Source organism: Haliotis cracherodii, unplaced genomic scaffold (assembly GCF_022045235.1).
Source record: "Haliotis cracherodii isolate W230 unplaced genomic scaffold, xgHalCrac1.p SCAF_8, whole genome shotgun sequence".
Taxonomy (NCBI): Eukaryota; Metazoa; Mollusca; class Gastropoda; order Lepetellida; family Haliotidae; genus Haliotis; species Haliotis cracherodii.
This window is the reverse complement of record NW_027266341.1, coordinates 22,478,058-22,496,637: the sequence shown is the minus strand read 5'-3', so window position 1 is coordinate 22,496,637 and position 18,580 is coordinate 22,478,058. Positions and strand designations below refer to the sequence as shown.

The following is an 18,580-nucleotide window of genomic DNA, read 5'->3' as shown; positions in this document are numbered from 1 at the left end:
TAGATCCTTATATTGTTACCAAGCAAGTCTTGAAGTAGTTACTTGACAATGCTTGCTTGATAAAAGTTTCGGGATCAATACCGAAATGTCACTACATGTATTACCATAAGAACTTGTTGTCAATAAACTTTTGTCTACTTTGTCATCCCTCAACTTCTTAGAAATGCCTATGAAACAAGTCATAAAGAAGACATTCTTATATGAAAAAAATCATGTTCTTACAACCATAAAATAAATATTATCTAGAAACAAAATGTTTTTTTGACTATTCAGACATATTCTCAAATATCAGTTTCCAAACCCCAAGACTTTTAAATAGTCACAAAATCTTAAAATAAACAAATGTTTTGATAACATCCTTTGGTTATTGCTTTTTACAAATTATTTACTCCATCACTTGTTGTCCTTTCAGATAGATAAGGTTGGAATGGTTATATTTCATTGCTTCCCAATATCTTTATCATGGAAAACAATATTAATTATTCAGAGTGCCTTTAATGTACTTTCAAAGCTATTTTAAAACTCAAAATTACACTACAAACAGAATTAACAGCCTAAAAGTGTATTGAGTAAAGGGCAAACCTATTTCATAAATGCTCGTAATGTGAAATATGTTTTCGCTAATCCACACACCTTGTACAGCTTATCATCAAATTACCAATTAGATAATAAATGCAATGTGCCATAACCTGGCTGTACCATGTAAACCTACAACTCTAATCTCCGCTTCCTGCGCGAAACATTGTCGTGTCATGTTGCACACGAAGGATGAGGGTTTAGAATATAACCTGATGGCTTCCAGTTGAAGGATCACACATGATTTTACACAAACATAATGGAAGGAAAACAGGGTGAGTGGAGAAAAGAAAAACGTTGACACGAACTGGAGTGATGAGAGAAAGAAAAGGGATGTGATGAGGAGAAAGGGAAGAGGGAAAACTAGTGAAAGGGGAAAGAAAAAAAGTGATGAAAGATTTTATGAGTTGAAGGTAGATGATTTGATGGTTTCAGGGGAGAAATGATTTTGATAAAGAGCAAGACAAGAAAAGATGAAAGGCGAGATATGATAATTTAAGCATGTAGGGGCAAAGAAAGGTAGAATGTGACAGGCATGGGAATAGACTTGCACAAGTCTCTAAGGCAATAATTATTAATTTAAAACATAATTTCTAGTTTATATAAATACTAAGAACACTAAGACTGGCATTCTTAGATGTACTGTCCACTTTTCTAGTCTTACATATTATGAGGACAGAATTACTACGCATCCATGGATTCATCTTTCAGTACAGCCTTGGAGCAAGGCTAGCATGGGGAAGGCAGGCATTTTTAACACCACAGTTTATGAATGTTTCCTACGGATTGTCTCTGAGTTCCTCAGCTTATAAAATGGTGCCTGCTTTGTATAACATAGCTTTGAACAGTATTTCAGTTGTATCATCCATGTCAGCTCATGTGAGAAGCCAGCTCAAAGTGATGCAGGACATGGATAGTTACTACTTTGGCTTCAAACCTAGGTTGATATTCAGGGCGGATCTGGGATTCAAATCCATAACAAACAGATCCTGGCATGTCTAAGGGATGCAACTCTTGGCAACAATATTGAGCAAATGGCTAACTGTTTCAACTTCAAGATCTGATGGACATGGGAGACAAGAGATGCTGGAATTAAGTGATGGTGGAATTAAGAAAAAAAACCAGCAAGTGATAAAAACAGAACAAGGATGGACAGATGGGGAAACAGAACAAGGATGGACAGATGGAAAAACAGAACAAGGATGGACAGATGAAGAAACAGAACAAGGATGGACAGATGGAGAAACAGAACAAGGATGGACAGATGGGGAAACAGAACAAGGATGCACAGATGGAGAAACAGAACAAGGATGGACAGATGGAGAAACAGAACAAGGATGGACAGATGGAGAAACAGAACAAGGATGGACAGATGGAGAAACAGAACAAGGATGGACAGATGGGGAAACAGAACAAGGATGGACAGATGGGGAAACAGAACAAGGATGGACAGATGGAGAAACAGAACAAGGATGGACAGATGGGGAAACAGAACAAGGATGGACAGATGGAGAAACAGAACAAGGATGCACAGATGGAAAAACAGAACAAGGATGGACAGATGGGGAAACAGAACAAGGATGGACAAATGGAGAAACAGAACAAGGATGGACAGATGGAGAAACAGAACAAGGATGGACAGATGAAGAAACAGAACAAGGATGGACAGATGGAGAAACAGAACAAGGATGGACAGATGGAGAAACAGAACAAGGATGGACAGATGGGGAAACAGAACAAGGATGGACAGATGGAGAAACAGAACAAGGATGGACAGATGGGGAAACAGAACAAGGATGGACAGATGGAGAAACAGAACAAGGATGGACAGATGGAGAAACAGAACAAGGATGCACAGATGGGGAAACAGAACAAGGATGGACAGATGGAGAAACAGAACAAGGATGGACAGATGGAGAAACAGAACAAGGATGGACAGATGGAGAAACAGAACAAGGATGGACAGATGGAGAAACAGAACAAGGATGGACAGATGGGGAAACAGAACAAGGATGGACAGATGGAGAAACAGAACAAGGATGGACAGATGGAGAAACAGAACAAGGATGGACAGATGGGGAAACAGAACAAGGATGGACAGATGGAGAAACAGAACAAGGATGGACAGATGGAGAAACAGAACAAGGATGGACAGATGGGGAAACAGAACAAGGATGGACAGATGGAGAAACAGAACAAGGATGGACAGATGGAGAAACAGAACAAGGATGGACAGATGGGGAAACCGAATGTTGAGGAAGGAAGTGACCAGTGAGTTTGGTAAGATGGAGTGAATATCGTTTTACGCCTCATTTAGCAATATTCCAGCGAAATCATGTCAGGGAACACCAGTAATGGGCTTCACATAGTGTACCCATGTGGGTAATCGAACCTTAGTCTTTGGGATGATGGGCAAACACTTTAACCACTAGGCCACCCCACTGTCCTTGTAAGACAGACAATCAGAGCATAAGAAAAGAAAAGAACTGAATAATACGTGTGACATTCTGTAAATAAATGTAAACATAATGCTGTGGTTTTTCATGCCTGACAATGACTTGTATCTCCACATCTTATCACACCCCTTAACATGCTGTTTTTGGTTGGGAGCTCCTTCACTATATTTGTGTGTGATCATCAGTGGACATATTCAATAGTCACTCTGCAATCGACCGCCTCCATAGTCTAGTGGTAGAGTGTCCGCCCGGAGATTGGAAGGTCCGGAGTTCAATCCCCGGCCGCGTCATACCAAAAGATGTTAAAAGATGGTACGCTCATCATTAAGGGGACAAAACAAGGACTGGTCGGCTCAGAGTCAGTATACTGTGTCTGAGTTAGGTATTCATGTCAAACTGCGACATGGTATCTCAGTGAGCTAGCACTATAAATCGGCATCAGTCCGGACTAGTACAAGCAGCCACACACACTGACACACACACGTGCATGCACATTATCACTATACAAGTGCAATAATCTTGGACGCGACGTTAAACCCCATTTCACCTCAACTCACTCTGAAATGAGGTTCTGGAAAAAAAGTAAGAAGAATGAAGGAGTGGAACAGGGAAGAAATATAAAACTCCAGACAATAACCAGTCTAGATTATCTGACAAAACAGAGGCAGACAGAGGAAAGAAGCATAAACAAAGAGAAAGTCAAAAGAAGGAAGGCAAAAAAGTCAATTATAGAAATGACAGATAATGAAGGGACCCAAGAATTAGAAAAAGGAAGACTAAAGTTGTTGGCGCCAATACTGTTGCATTTACTAGGCCCATGAATTGTGGCCTCATTTTCAGTGTCCTTTCTTTTATGATTATAAGATATAGACCAAACGTCTATTCTGAAACAATGTAATTATTGGTGAAAAAACATTACAGTATTAAATGATAGAAAGATGAGAATGGTTGAAGTGTATAAACCCCGATGTATTTAGGCTTTAGATCAATTGGCGTCTTATATGCCATCTGTTGCTCTCATCCATATGCTAATGGAATATATCCTATATTCTATATCGTAACTATTCATGGAAAAGAATGAAAAAAATTAGCATGCTTCCAATAGACCATTAAATACATTTCGTTTCAGTCATCCAGAATAGAGCATGACTTGTCACTGTCACCATATGTTGGCCTCATTCTGTTTAAAAGTGTTATTTGTCAGTATTTCTCTGCCATTAATAATTAACATAATAAATGGGTTAACAAAAACGATCAATCCTTTATGTATAAAATAACTTCTTTTTCTTCAACCACAATTTCATAATTACAAAATCTTAAGTAGAAATCGATGCCTAATGCAATTTTCATTGATTTCCTTACACGACGAACATGGAAAAAAAATCATTTCAGCAAGTGTAAAAAATTATATTACATACAGAGGGACCTAAATAAAAAATATTCAATATTAATTCAATATTGGCTACACTTACCACAGATTATGAATGCTTCCTTGAGGTTTGTCTCAGTGCTTCTAAACTTATCAAAGGGTGTCTGGTTTGGTCATACTGTTTATTGATTTAGTAAGGAAATTTGATCCAAGGGTGTATTTTGTGTATTCATGTGTAACAGAAGTCTGAGGATTGAGACGAAAAAAGTTGCTGAGGGAAGACATAATACCATATTAGTCACACAGTTGCTATGGCGCTGTGACCTGTTCTGGGGGCAATAACATCCTGGCACTGTAAAACGGTTTAGTTTGGATTGTTAATTTTCTTGTGACAGATATGCGAATATGAATATCCTCTGGTTTTTTAAATTTAATTACCTATTCTGCATTGTGAGTACTGGGATTTAAGGAATATTAGGTGTGTGTGAAAATGTCAGAGCTGAGTGTTACTTACTTTCTTTTTATAGAAACATATGAATTATTCTTACACATGCATAGCAACTGCTGTTCCAAAACAGCAAGCCACACCTTCTCTTGGTTATTTACATCATGTTGAAATATCTGCCACCACCATACTTCAAACAACTAATTTTTCTATTTGTCCAAAACTCTCAAGTTCAACCATTTTTCAAATACAGGCGTATGTACAAACCTTAAAGTTATCTTATTAAACCTGTTTTGAGATGAACATGATATGAAAATGTGATGTTTAGAAATGAATAATCCTGTCTTTCGTCATCTAGACCTCTCCCTACATATTGGTAAAGAATTTTTGGAGGATCCTCAATAGGCCGTAAACAGCAATTCTATAAAAGAGTCACTGAATGATGTAGCATGCACAGTCAGGAGTTTTGAGTGGCACCAGTAAAAACATAGAGGGCATAGAACTAGTATTGCTGTGAGGAGCTTTGTATATACTATTTTCCATTTGAGATGAAAACATTAATATGTAATGATGTTTTTATGACAATAGTCCATTCTGATTCTCATGAGCTTTGGTCAAAATGATTGACCAAATTGGATCTATATATTTATAACTGTAACAACAGTGTGGGTAATGAATAAATGAAAACAATGGCTGATCAAATTCATATTGGTTATGGCAAATTAATTGTACTCAGTGACACTCTGGTGCAGATACAGGAATATACCTGATGACCTTATGAATTTGTGTAATAGATACACAAATGTACCTTTAATGACAATTCAATTTTAATCTTGGAATTTAACTTTTTTATATAAATTTGGCTCATGAATGGCAATCAGATGGTTACAAAATTAAATGAAATACATCCTATCCATCAAATCAGTTGAATCACAAGGATGCATCTTTTCAAGCCTTTTTTTTATAAGGGTTACCTCATTTGGGAAGGAATATTTGGGGACCAAAAGGCTGAAATTCTGAAGCTTGAGATTAGAAGGGGTTTTAACCTAGTGGAAGGACACATATGAACACTGCAGAAACTAAAGAATGGGAACACAGCACATGGTTTCATATAATACATGGTTTCAAATATACATTTACTTATTTCAGAAATCGGGTAGCTTCGTGAATAAAGTGTCACACATAAGACCAATATGTGGAGCCAACTGTACTGGGTGTGAGATAATCCTGACATGTTGTGTAAAAATTCATTCATCGAGTTCTGTACTTAAATATCTGATCACAATACCCCTGGCCCAATGAGCCACCCCAATAAACACCCCAAATATAAAATAATCAGAAGAATTCCATATACCTTGTTTTCTTTCTGAGTTCTTAAAGCCTCCCTCCAAGACTGCTCACACAGAGAGACATGCCTTTCTGGAAACCTGGAGTATTTCTAACCAATCAACACTGTCCTTGAGCATAGCCTCTTACTGTTAAGATCCATTAAGTTCAACAAGGCAGACAGCATCCTCAACCAGGTGAGCCTGGGTTCGGGTAGATGAGCCCACAACTGATGCTGCCATTATCAACATCATCACAAGCACTGCAAATGTCTCAATTGCCATGAGGACAGTCATTAAGGTGATCGAGACTTCACAGGTAAAGGCCAATTCAGGGAGATAGTAATGAAAATTACAATCGTCTTGACAGCACAACTAGCAAGGGGCTTCGGGTTACCAAAACTAATCACACATTCCTATAGGTGTACACTTCTTTGTAAACGACCTTTGTCTAAATGCTATGCTATTATTATATTATAATTTGCCCCTAAGGTCTAGACTGTAAGACAAGGGATTATAACGTGATTATTGATCAAATATATTTAATAGATATATGTCCCGAAAGTAAAAAATTAAAAGTGATGTGAAATTGGGAAGCATCCAGTTTTCTTGTCCATGAAGGGTATTACATACTCTGTATAAGAGATTTTTGATGTTTCTTTTGTCTTCCATATCAACTTATTCCTGCCAAAGGAAAACTTCATAGATTTATGGTACATCAACTCTCCTATAAAGGGAAAAGGGATATCCCCTATAAGTCATAAAACATATACTGATTTATCATTGACCGTTCCTCCTTTTCATTTTATTTCAGTATTACAGTAAAAGGCTTCTTCAGCTCTCATAAATCATTTATGGTTCTAAATTGTAACAATATCTCATCTTCTTATGTCAAAGGAAGTTTAAGATGAAATGTTTTTCCATCCACAGATCTGCTGTAAAGGGAGACAATCCCATTTATACATATGAACTTTAATCTGACAAACCCATATATCATATACCTTCAGTATTCTCCTGGTTACATTTATTTCTTGCCACTTAGGTGCTTTAAAAATCTTATTCCCAAGTTTTCACATACAATACTTTATCAACCTGCATCCCAATTGGCATGTATGATGCAAATCAGTAAATGGTGGTGGGAGTATATGCACCAAAGGATTCAAGATCCAAGAAAACCTCACAATAAATCACAGTCACCAACAGAAAACCCCCAGAAAGCCTTAAGAAAAAAAACCTCCACACAAATTGTGATCCAAAGGAATTATCAACAAAATACATGGAAAGATACCGCTTTATAGAAAAATCCCATTAATACCAAACCACCCAAAAGCTTTTGACCATATGAACCCATAACTTTGGGGAAAAGATTCAGAAACATTTAAAGATGTCACTCTTTATGCGGAACTAATCTCCAAGGACATCCAGGCAATCAAAAACCTTCTGACCTTCCCGATACAGCTCCTATCAACATCATCAACACCTTCAAATTTCTCTATCAGATTTAATGTTCTTAAATAGCCATTGTCCCCAGCAGTTAAAGATGTCACGGAGTGTTACTATCAGTGCAGGACATCTGACCAATGTCCATATGGTCACTGGCTAATGACAGACAGGTCTGATCAGTAGGACATCTCCTGTCCCTTAATGGTCAATGTCAAAGTGCACAAAACCCATTTCTGTGAAGGGGTTTCTAGAGGATATTGTTTTATTTCATTTTTTTCTTCTTTCGATTTCAGAACCTTGCTGATGCCTCGTTTCAATGTTTTATGACCCAAATGTTTGTTTGGTCGTAAAAGTATGTTCAAATAAATGGGATTGACTTTGATGATAAATTCCACTTCAGAATATTCCATTGGATAGCACAGTAGTTAGAGTTCTTGCTTGTCAAACAGGTCATGTTCAGAATTTAAAAAACCCAGCAGTATATGAAATGTGAATATATTGATCACTCTATGATTATCATATGTTCATCATAACACAAATACGCTATTTTCAACTTGACAATGTGAACATGCGCAAAAAAGTATTCAAACTAAAATGCCAAAGATTGACAGCTCTATTACGAAAATGGTTCCCGTTCTCCACAAAGCCTATATACTCAATTCGTCAAGCTTACCTGTGAAAATCTCATTTAGATAGTACAAGACGCTCGTTGGGTTCTCAGAAGAATGTAAAAGAACTCAGACCTCAAGACATAACAATTATCACATTTTTCCAACCTTTGTGAGTTCTTGTCAAGATTCCAGAAGGTTCTGTACACAATTTGGCAGGGAATTAGTACTAACACGTAATACATACCTTGCAAATGTGTTCCTCTACCTATTAGCTCAAACATTCCTGTACTCTTGTCCGAATTAAACACAAGTTTCCCAGTGCTCAAAAACATATCTATGTTTTAACACTTGCCAGGGAGCTTCCCAAAATATTGTTTCTTTCTCTTGTCAACATCCAAACAACTGCATCATCTTCAAGTTCCTCCATCCACTTAAGAGGTCTACTTGAGCCTTTGATCGTTAATGTGGATGCTCCATGTCATCATTTTCATTAAGGATCAAGAACTCCTGTTTGTGTTGAGTTAATTAGCAGTATTTAGCTAAAGTTCAGATTCAATTTTGATCAGATTTTTCACACCTTCCAAACGTCTGTTTGATCTGAATTTGAAAGAAAGTTAAATGTCTTACCTTTAACACAAGTGTCACTTTACACAAATCTCCTTAGAAAACTGAATAGCCATCCATCTACAAAAGCTCCCAATAATTGCACACAAACACGTCTCTGCAAACTCCTTAGATCGCCATCAGTTAGCTAAATATATAAATGGCTAATTTCTACCTGTGTCCATATCCTTTGATGTGGACCCCATTGAGCTGCTGTCACATGTTTGACGGTGCTCTTATTGGACAATGGTCAGCTGTTCTGTGATGTCTTGGTTGATTGGTCAGCCAACTGTCTTCAGCCCCCAAGGCTATTTCACTGTTTGGTGTAACACTACATTTAAGGCCAGTGTGTCCCATGAGTCTTCCCTAATCACCCCTTTTGTTTTTGGTGTGACTGTCCCCTTCAGGACTATCCGTAAATCAATCAAGAAGCGTCAAAAAAGAACTTGACAGATCCCATCACATTTTGTTTCAGATCAAAAGACGCTTTTGAAATCCCAATCGGCTTTAAACTTCCAAAGGGCAAATTTAGAGGAAAACACAGTTGTTGTTCTTGGGGAGTCTCAGTTTATGTGTGTGAGCCGCACAACACTTGTGTTTAACTCAAAGCTCCCAATGGTGTACTGTAGGAAAGGATAATTTAGACTCCAGCTTCACAGTATTTTTAAACGCTTCAGTGTGACCAAGAGGCATTTTTCAACGAGACTTGTCTGTTTCATTCGCAAAGGGCATGCTGAGATTTACATGAAGTGAAAAATAACCTGTCACTCAAAATGTGTGTACAATGCATTGAGACACATCTGATATTGATTGATACGATACACTCTTGCAGAAAATTCCATTGTAACAAACACACTGTTTATACGGAGTGAACACCTCACTGAAAGGTGGAATAATTAGAATAACTGCCATGAGGAACTTGTGGTCATCTCGTTGGGAGGTCAGTGAGTGAGGAGGTGGGTCAAGGGATGAGTGAGGATGTGTGTATGTGAGGTTCTTTGCGTGGGGGTAGGGGTGGGGGTGGGGGGGGTGGTAGGGGGAGAGGTTGTGTGTTTGTAGGGGGTTTGCAGGTATGTATGTTGTGTGAGTGAGTATGGTTTTATGGCGCTTTTAGCAATATTCCAGCAATATGACGGCGGGGGACACCAGAAATGGGCTTCACTCATAGTACCCATGTCGGGAATCAAACCTGGGTCTTCAGCATGAAAAGCGAATGTCCCCTTTGTATGTTGAGATGTACTTAAAGGGGTGGGGTGGGTGGGTGTGTGTGTTGGGGGAGGGGGGGAGGTGGGGGGTGGGGGTGGGGGTGGTTTGGGGGACGTTGGATCTGGGGACATGGAGTGGGTGCTTTGGTATAGGGTGGTGTGTGGGTAGGAATGTTGGGGGGATGAGGAGGTTGGTGTGAGTGCATGGGTTGGAGATGGAGTGTGGGTATGACGGTTGAATTTTAATTGGGTGTATGAATTGGCAGTGAGAATCTCATAATATATAACTCACAATGACATGTCAGGAGATCAACACATGTAGAAACTTAATTGGGTTAGGATAGTCTGTAAATCAAAAGGTTGTATACTTGGATTGCATCATTCTTGCAAAATCCTGCCATTCTTTTTTCATTTCTCTTTTGTTTAATGGCCATGTGTTCTATAAATATGGCCTGTGCATATGTACACAACCTTTCAGTGAATCTATTTTAAGAATTGTAAAATGACTTCCAATCAGTAGATACAAAATATCTCAAGATATTAGACGTTTTTATAAAACATGATATTCCATTTGAACTTTGCAACATGTTTGCAACTATGTTGAAATTCTGTAAGTCTGATTTTTTATAGTGAAATCATCTTTCATTTCCAACTTTTCGGATAAAAGGCTGGAATTCTGTGACAAGACAATATGATGACAAATGTATCATATGAGATTGTGCATTGTCCTAGACTAACCACTAACTGCTATGTGAGTGAGTGAGTGGGTGAGTGAGTGAGCGAGGGAGCGAGCTGGGATAAACGCTTTGAATAGTTTTCCAGTTCTATCCCAGCGCATCAGCTGAATGTGGGAGGAAATCCTCAAGTGATGCAGGTCTCAGACATTTTCCACTTTGGTGAAACCAACGAGCATGGGTATGGTGCTGACAAACCCAGAAACATAATCAGGGTGAACCAGGATTCATAATCATAGCTGTCTTGCATGCCCAATCGACCACAACTCTGCACAGTGAATTATAGGAGGAGACTCCAGAGCCTCATCTGATGGGATGTAAGCAGTAAGGTGATACATATTATATTGAACCCATTCCTGAATCTACATGATGCCCATTAGAATTAATTAGTTTCACATCAGTTTGACAAAGATTTGTTAAAGTTGAACTCATATTCAGTGCTGGTTGTGTTTAGTGTATCTGCATAAAATACCAATTTCATAATACTCAAAACTGAGCTTTGAGCTTACATTTACAGCTTAAATGAGACACATTAGTTTTGCATGAGTACTTTAGACAAAATTTAGTGCTGAAGCTAAATGTCATATATTGTTTATGTCGGTGCGTAACCTTTTAATGTCTGTGTGTATTCTTCAAGAGTCATTTAGAAGTCATTCGAGAGTGCTTGTCACTCATTTCTCAGCATAATTGTCATCAATCATAGAATCAGATGAATTGGCTTGGCAAAGATTCAGTTAAAAGCTTTAAATAATCATTTTTATCCACACTAGGGAATATGGAGATGAGCCTAGGATGGGGTGCTTAGTTTGTTTGATTGTTTTCAAATGAACAACATCCAGAGACATTTTTCATGACAATGACAAATTTGAAGTCACTTAGTCAACATGAGGAGGGACAGCCTTTCGGGTAGACTAACATATAGTCTTTGAAATGAACATATCATACAGAAAAAAACAGTTGTTCAGTTATCTTAATAAAAATCTAATAAAAAGGGAGCCCAGTGATTCTCTTCATTTTCAGATACTGCAGTAATCTAGACTTGCCAAACATTATAGACTTGCATGGGCTGTAGTATAAATGTATCAGGGTCTGTAAGACAGACTACCTTTCGGGAGAGGGCATGGCTTGCCCTTGTGTCTCAGGTTGCACGTTCTTCCTCAGTTTAAAAGATTTGGGCAATTCTTCCACATGAAGACGGTCTTCGTGGTCTAGTGTCCGCCTGGAGAGCGGAAGGTCCGCTGTTCAATCACTGGCCGTGTCATACCAAAAGACGTTGAAAGACGGTACTTTTTGTTACCCTGTCTGGCACTCGCCATTAGGATCTAAAACAAGGACTGGTCGGCTCGGAGTCAGAGTGGGGTGTTCATGTTAAACTGCTGCATGGTATCTCAGTAGGCTAGTACTGTACATTGGCATCTGTCCAGATGAGTACAAGCAGCCACACATACACATGTGAATGCACGTCGCTTTAGAAGTGCAATAATCTTTGACGTGACACCATTTCACCTCCCCTCTTCCACATAAAACTGTAATGCTGGTATAGCTGAATTGCTGTACAAGGCAACCTTTAGGCAAACTCGCTCACTCACTCACTCACACACTCACTCCAAATACCCTACACAATGAAAACCTGTTCATCCACACTTCACCATTGCTGTACGTGATACCATCTGGATCAAAACATTTTGTGATGATCAATATATTAATAGAGAGTAATGTCCCTTTGTATATTTAAAGACATTCCAAAGAATCATCTGGAATGAGTGAGTGACTGCTTTAACTCCATTTTGAATAGTATTCCAGTTATATCAGGGCATGTCACCTTAATGTGGGAAGAAAGTCCAAAGCGATGCAGGTCTCAGATGTTTGGCAGTTTGGTGAAGCCCTATAGCACAGACATCGTTCATGCAAAACTACAAACGTGATCATGGCAAATCTTGGATTCAGATCTACGGTCACAGGTTACTGGACTGCCCAAGGGAAGCAACTCTGCATTGGGAACGGTGTTGCTGTTGATGATGGCCACTTGTGCCCCCAAATGAGTCCTAATGATCTGAAGGCACAGTGTCTGGATTACCAGGGTTTTACTGTGAAGCACTCAGCTTGTCAGCTGCAATGATCAACCAAATGATTCACCTGGTTCAGACCGGTCTTCATATTACAGGTCACTGAGATATCAGACCCAATTGATGAGATGAATCAACAGATGTTTGTTTCTCATTAAATATTTAAATGCATGAGAGCAATCTAAAAAGAATTTGTTCTTGCATAAAGTTCACCAATACAAACCCAGTGATCTCTCTTATCATTAAGTGTAAATAATACATTTACAGTAGCTGGGAATTGCATTGGGAGTAACTTAATGGCCATTTAGCAAAACTGTTATTCAGCATTGAGTTAAAAGGTGGGATAAACATCATCCTCACTAATTAAGTGTATATGTATTCCATGAAGATAGGGACACACAGGATAAACAAGTGAGTTGGGGTTCACCAAAACTAATGCTTAGTCTCTGAAAATCTATAAATAACGGTGAGTTGTGAGATCTACCGATCACTTGGCATATGATTTCGCCGAAATTATTGTAAACATTATTATAATTATTGAATGAAATTTTGAACATAATTAATAAAATATATTGCAGCAATGAACATTTTGTTTATAACCAGATTGTTTATAACCAGATATTATAATAATAGGATTAAATTGCGTACTTCAGTTTGGATTTGTTGACTGGTGTTCTGTAGCTACGTGATCGCAGTGATCAGCTGATAATGTTTGCTGAGATGGGGGAAAACATTGTGTCATTGGAAAACTTGAGTTTATGTTAGTAAATTTTGGTAGCCATGCTTTACCTCGCGTTATAACCAAGTTAGTGCTATATTGACGAGCGCAATAGCAAGGGAACACTGTACATTAAAATTGAACAGGAACCCCAGTGAGATGCTATTTGGAAATCTAGACTTGCTTCCTTTTGAGCTATAGCATTACAGTAAGGGCTGGGAGGAAGGGGAAATAATATGGTTTAAGGACTGTGAGACAGACTAGGTATATAGCAGCAGCCCTATCATGGCAAAGTTTAGTTTAGTTTCTGAAAACCTATATTTTGGTGAAACAAACTCCAAAGAACTCAAAGTCAATTCATAAATAACTACCTCTTCCCTCCAACCCCATAAATATATACGTAAACAATCCCACATGCATAAGTCATGCAAATGCATTATATATATATACTGCATAGATTCTGTTCCAAGCCTCAAGTCACAATCAAACTGAGAGAGTTTAAAGCAAGTCTATACTCTATTCATTTTTTCCATCCACGTGTAACCACATTACCAAAACAATAAACACATCACACTGAATATTTCATTCTCTGAAATCCTTGCATCACTAAATTTAGCAAATTTGATACTAACTTTAATGTTTCATCAGAGCATAAAACTGTCTTAGTGTCACACAAGATGGATGACGTTCGCCAGCTAAATAAATAAAACATCTCCTCTCAACATTGCAGTACCTAGCTGGAATTGATACCATAAAACTAATCTTGTAGAATTACATCTATCAAGTCATAAGTATCGCAATTCAAAAATTTGATTAAATTTTAAAGATTTATACACTCTGCTAACATAACTTATAATAAAACAAATGATGCAGACAAAAAAGCTCTCTTGGGTGTCACATGTTTCAAAATAAACAACAACAGAAAAGAACATTAATCACATACATTTAGCTGTCAATACGTCCCTCTAGAAAGAGACAAGCATCCCCTTGGGCAGTAATCAATTTCAAAATTCCCATCTCACCTGTCACAATTCTAGGCCCAAGGTTAGCTTCATCCCAAGGGGGTTGTAACTAGCTTCTGTCCCTTGGGACCCAGTGATGCTGGCCCCTAATATACATACGTCTTGCCTCGACTCTTCTTTATCTTTTTAAAGTTTAGGAATTACAGGCACATGGTTATAAACAATGGGCTTAATGAATCAGGGGTGATGTAATTGAGTTACCAAAAACCATAGGGTTTTCTTCTGTTTGGCTTTGGTCCGATTGGATTGGAGAATTTGGTTTGTTGGGCGAATTTGTCTCCTACATTTGTTAACATTGATGGGAATCAGACAATTTATGTGTTGTATTTAAGAGTGAGCGATTCATGTTTTTAGCTGAGTCAGCTCTTTGTACCGACTCCATTCAATCTGTCTCTATACTGATGAAAGAAGTTCGGCTAGAAATGTTGACCATCTTCTACCACGGGGGTTTATCAGGACCAAGTCATGCCCTAATTGCTGATGAAAGAAACTTGGTATTTTTATCACAAAAGGTTAACGACATTCTATTACTGAAAACAAAAACAAAGATCTTTCCTTTGATGAATTAAAATTGTTTACAAATATTATCAACAAATCAGTTCTACACAGTCTTGATTCATGATCACCACAACAAAATTAATTCAAGAACATTGCACAAAGGTGGTTATCTACACACAATAAACTACAACCACAATAAACAATGATACCCACAGATTAAGATACCCAAACAGCGCCATGATAATAGACATGTTGTCCCTACCAGAGAAATCTATAGCTTCTCAAGCAATGTTGTTAATCTCGAGAACAAAGATACCCTATATTTCCCTACTGAGTGCTTAAGCAGAAAACATTCAGAGTCTATCAGTAGATAACCTTTAGTTAATAATTCATAGAATTCATGATCAAAGAAATATAGAATCTTCATCACTTTACTGTCAAACGTGGTAATAAAGAGGTTTCGATAACAAAATAACATACCATTTATATTTGTGATGTCTGTATTTTCACCTTGAAAATCAGATTGAATTCAAAGACTCGTGCATACAAAATAATTATTTTGAGATCATCAAATTCCTATTTGATAGCATGTGTATGCATATGATGATGTTAGGGTGGGTGATCAGGTATTGGTGACAGGATTAGGTTTCTTTAGCTGTTGATAGAATTATATTTGTCAGATTTATACAATTAATACGATCACAGTTGAAAGGTTCTGGAGTAAAGATAGTGTAACATTAAACAACGTTGTCCAAATGGATAAAGTTATGAGCTGTTTGCGAGACATAATTTCACTTCTGAGAGACATAATGGCACTTTGGAGAGGCATAATTTCACTGAGATAACATTGAAAATAATTCATTTGGAAGCATGTTGGATATCACGGACATATGAGACTTTGCAAATGAAAATGAACTATTATTCTGATATTATTTTTCATGATATCTCCTGGATCTGCACATAAAGTAAAAAAAGGAAAGCTAGCTTTTCATATTTTGGAACAAAAAGTAATTAACGATACTGATGAAAAAAATATCAAATTTCTTCTCAAAATGATAATATGGACAATGAAAGTCTCGAACCTTCACAGCTGATATTTTATCATGTTCACACAAAAAATGAAAGCATTTCATTAATATCATTTTGGGGGAATGTTTTTGTTTTGTTTTGTATTTATAGATTCAATTAACTGTTCGATACATGATACAACTCATCAAGTAATGTATGTCCCTAAAGTTCATTAAGTACACTACCGCTGAGGTGATAAAACTTGAGTTTATTAATAATGTTAGTAAATTTTGGGAGCCATGCTTTACCGTGCATTATAACCGAGTTAGCATTATATATAGAAGGGCGCAATAACGAGGGAACACTGTACACATTGCCCTCTCTCCAATGTAAAAGCAACAAACAACATTACAATAATCATAAGAAATCTTTATGCAAATCAGACTCCATTGTATCATCCTGACTATTTCATCATCGTGTGTTTATGAATCACTATCAAATGGTGATGATACATCAAATCAAATGGGCGGTGGAGTAGCCTAGTGGGTAAAGCGCTCGCTCGTCACGCCGGCCTGGGTTCGATTACCCACATGGCTTTAATGTGTGAAGCCCATTTCTGGTGCCCCCTCTGTGATATTGCTGGAATATTGCTAAAAGTGGTAAAACAATACTCACTCAAATCAAACATTGTTTTGTGGCAGCTTGTTAAACAGCAACATTGTTCCAAAGCAATGTTGGTAGGGGTAAATATATAACTTTCTATTGTTTAATTAAATAAATTATAACACATGTTTTTTCTGTCATATTGCAATTCCCCCGTTCCTATTTTTGTGCTATAAATCGATTTTAGTAATGGTTATCATACATACCAATTTAAATTACATTGTAATTGTTTTTTTGGGGGTGAAAATGCAAATGCTGTTTCTGCATTATTTTTGTAGAGTATCTAGTAAATCAAACTGTTTGGATCAACAAGGTTCCACATTACAATGACATTCATCAGCTGATATAATTCATTCAAAATCAACTAGGTAGAAACCAACCTGATACATACACCTGTCACTCAATTGTACTTACCTGTAATCAACATGACAAACAGTTCAAGACTAGTTCATTTCACCCACTCATTAGTGTATTAGAGAAACTGACAATCAATTTCAAGGCCACACTCATCTTATATACGACTAAATCAGTGTCACTCTCTGACAAGACAAAAGAGAATTCAACGATGCATGTCAAAACATTTGTCAAAGGAAGCAAGCTCTAATTGATTTCTACCAGTCAAGTGAAATAGACCATTTAACTGAGACTCATGTCATTATCACAACACCCTGCCTAGTGTTTATTCACCTAACACAAACAAGCAATGAGACATGACACCTAGACTCTAATAGCCACACAAGACCACTTGTAATTTCTATGGTAGGGGACTGAATGATTAAATTTGTATAGATCGCCACATTGTTAAGATGACAGGGTCGTCAACGTGTCTCTACCATGATTGGGTAAAAAAACAACTATGTTACCCCTTTAGTGATTAACTCAGGTGGAAGAAATACTCATTAAATGCACTTGAGTGAAATTGACATCATTGTTGTGAATTGTGTCTGTTCATGTTCAAATTGAGTTGTTTGAACAGGGCAAAATTGAGGTTTTGTTTTTGCTCGATCGTGACAAATTGCTGTGTAAACATGCATAGGATCACATTTTGTGACTGAAATGTGTTTTCATTGTATTCCGGTGTTGTGTTTAGCAATGATTACACCAGAGTGTCATGGCAATGACAGATGAACTATAGTCATATGTACAAATCAGGTGTTCTTTTACTTCTTTTGAGTAGTATACTTTGATACAGATTCAGCTGCATGTCTATCAGGGAAAGTCATTGTAGGTTATTAAATATAAAATAAGCATTGAGCAATATTTGTTTAAGTCTTGAAACAATTAGAATACAGTAAACTACGTTTATAACGAACACGCTTATAACGATCTGACGGATATAACGAACTTACTTTTTGGTCCCGACCATTTGCTGTAATTATGCTATATATATGCTTATAACGAACTACGGTTATAACAAACTAAAATTAGTAGTCCCTTTGAGTTCGTTATAACCGTACTTTACTGTAGCTGTAAATCGGTTTAGATACACCTTACATTTAAAGTTGAACTTGGATGATTTGGACATTTTTCTGTATGTGTTATATAGAAGATAAGTATCATGGTTTTTGCATTTAATGTTGACAAATAGAAGAAAATGTTGATGTATTTTAGAAGCAATTCTAATGATCACTTCATGGACACAAGTAGAAATGTGAAGCTTAAATATTAAGTTTGCTTGTTTGGTGTTTATTGCCATAGTCGGCAGTATTCCAGCTATATGAAGGTGGTCTTTTAATCATCAAGTTTGGACCAGACAATCCAGTGATTGACATCATGAGCATTGATCCAATTGGGAAAAGATGACATGCATCGAACAAGTCAGCGAGCCTGACCACCCG

The 18,580-nt window shown here is 37.4% G+C and overlaps 2 protein-coding genes across 4 annotated transcripts in view; one reads left to right on the top strand and one right to left on the bottom strand.

Annotated features, from left to right (window-relative positions):
- The window catches only part of LOC139450549 (protocadherin-11 X-linked-like), a 212,106-nt gene that overhangs the window by 60,339 nt on the left and 133,187 nt on the right, over positions 1–18,580 (bottom strand). The window lies entirely within an intron of this gene.
- LOC139450862 (high mobility group nucleosome-binding domain-containing protein 5-like) lies at positions 1,733–2,851 on the top strand. The gene has a single exon (XM_071232698.1). It carries the CDS (start codon positions 1,733–1,735, stop codon positions 2,849–2,851), a length of 1,119 nt encoding a protein of 372 aa, XP_071088799.1.

Excerpts from the sequence above, each read along its gene's own strand:
- LOC139450862 (XM_071232698.1), top strand. The coding sequence starts at position 1,733 with ATGGGGAAACAGAACAAGGATGGACAGATGGAAAAACAGAACAAGGAT.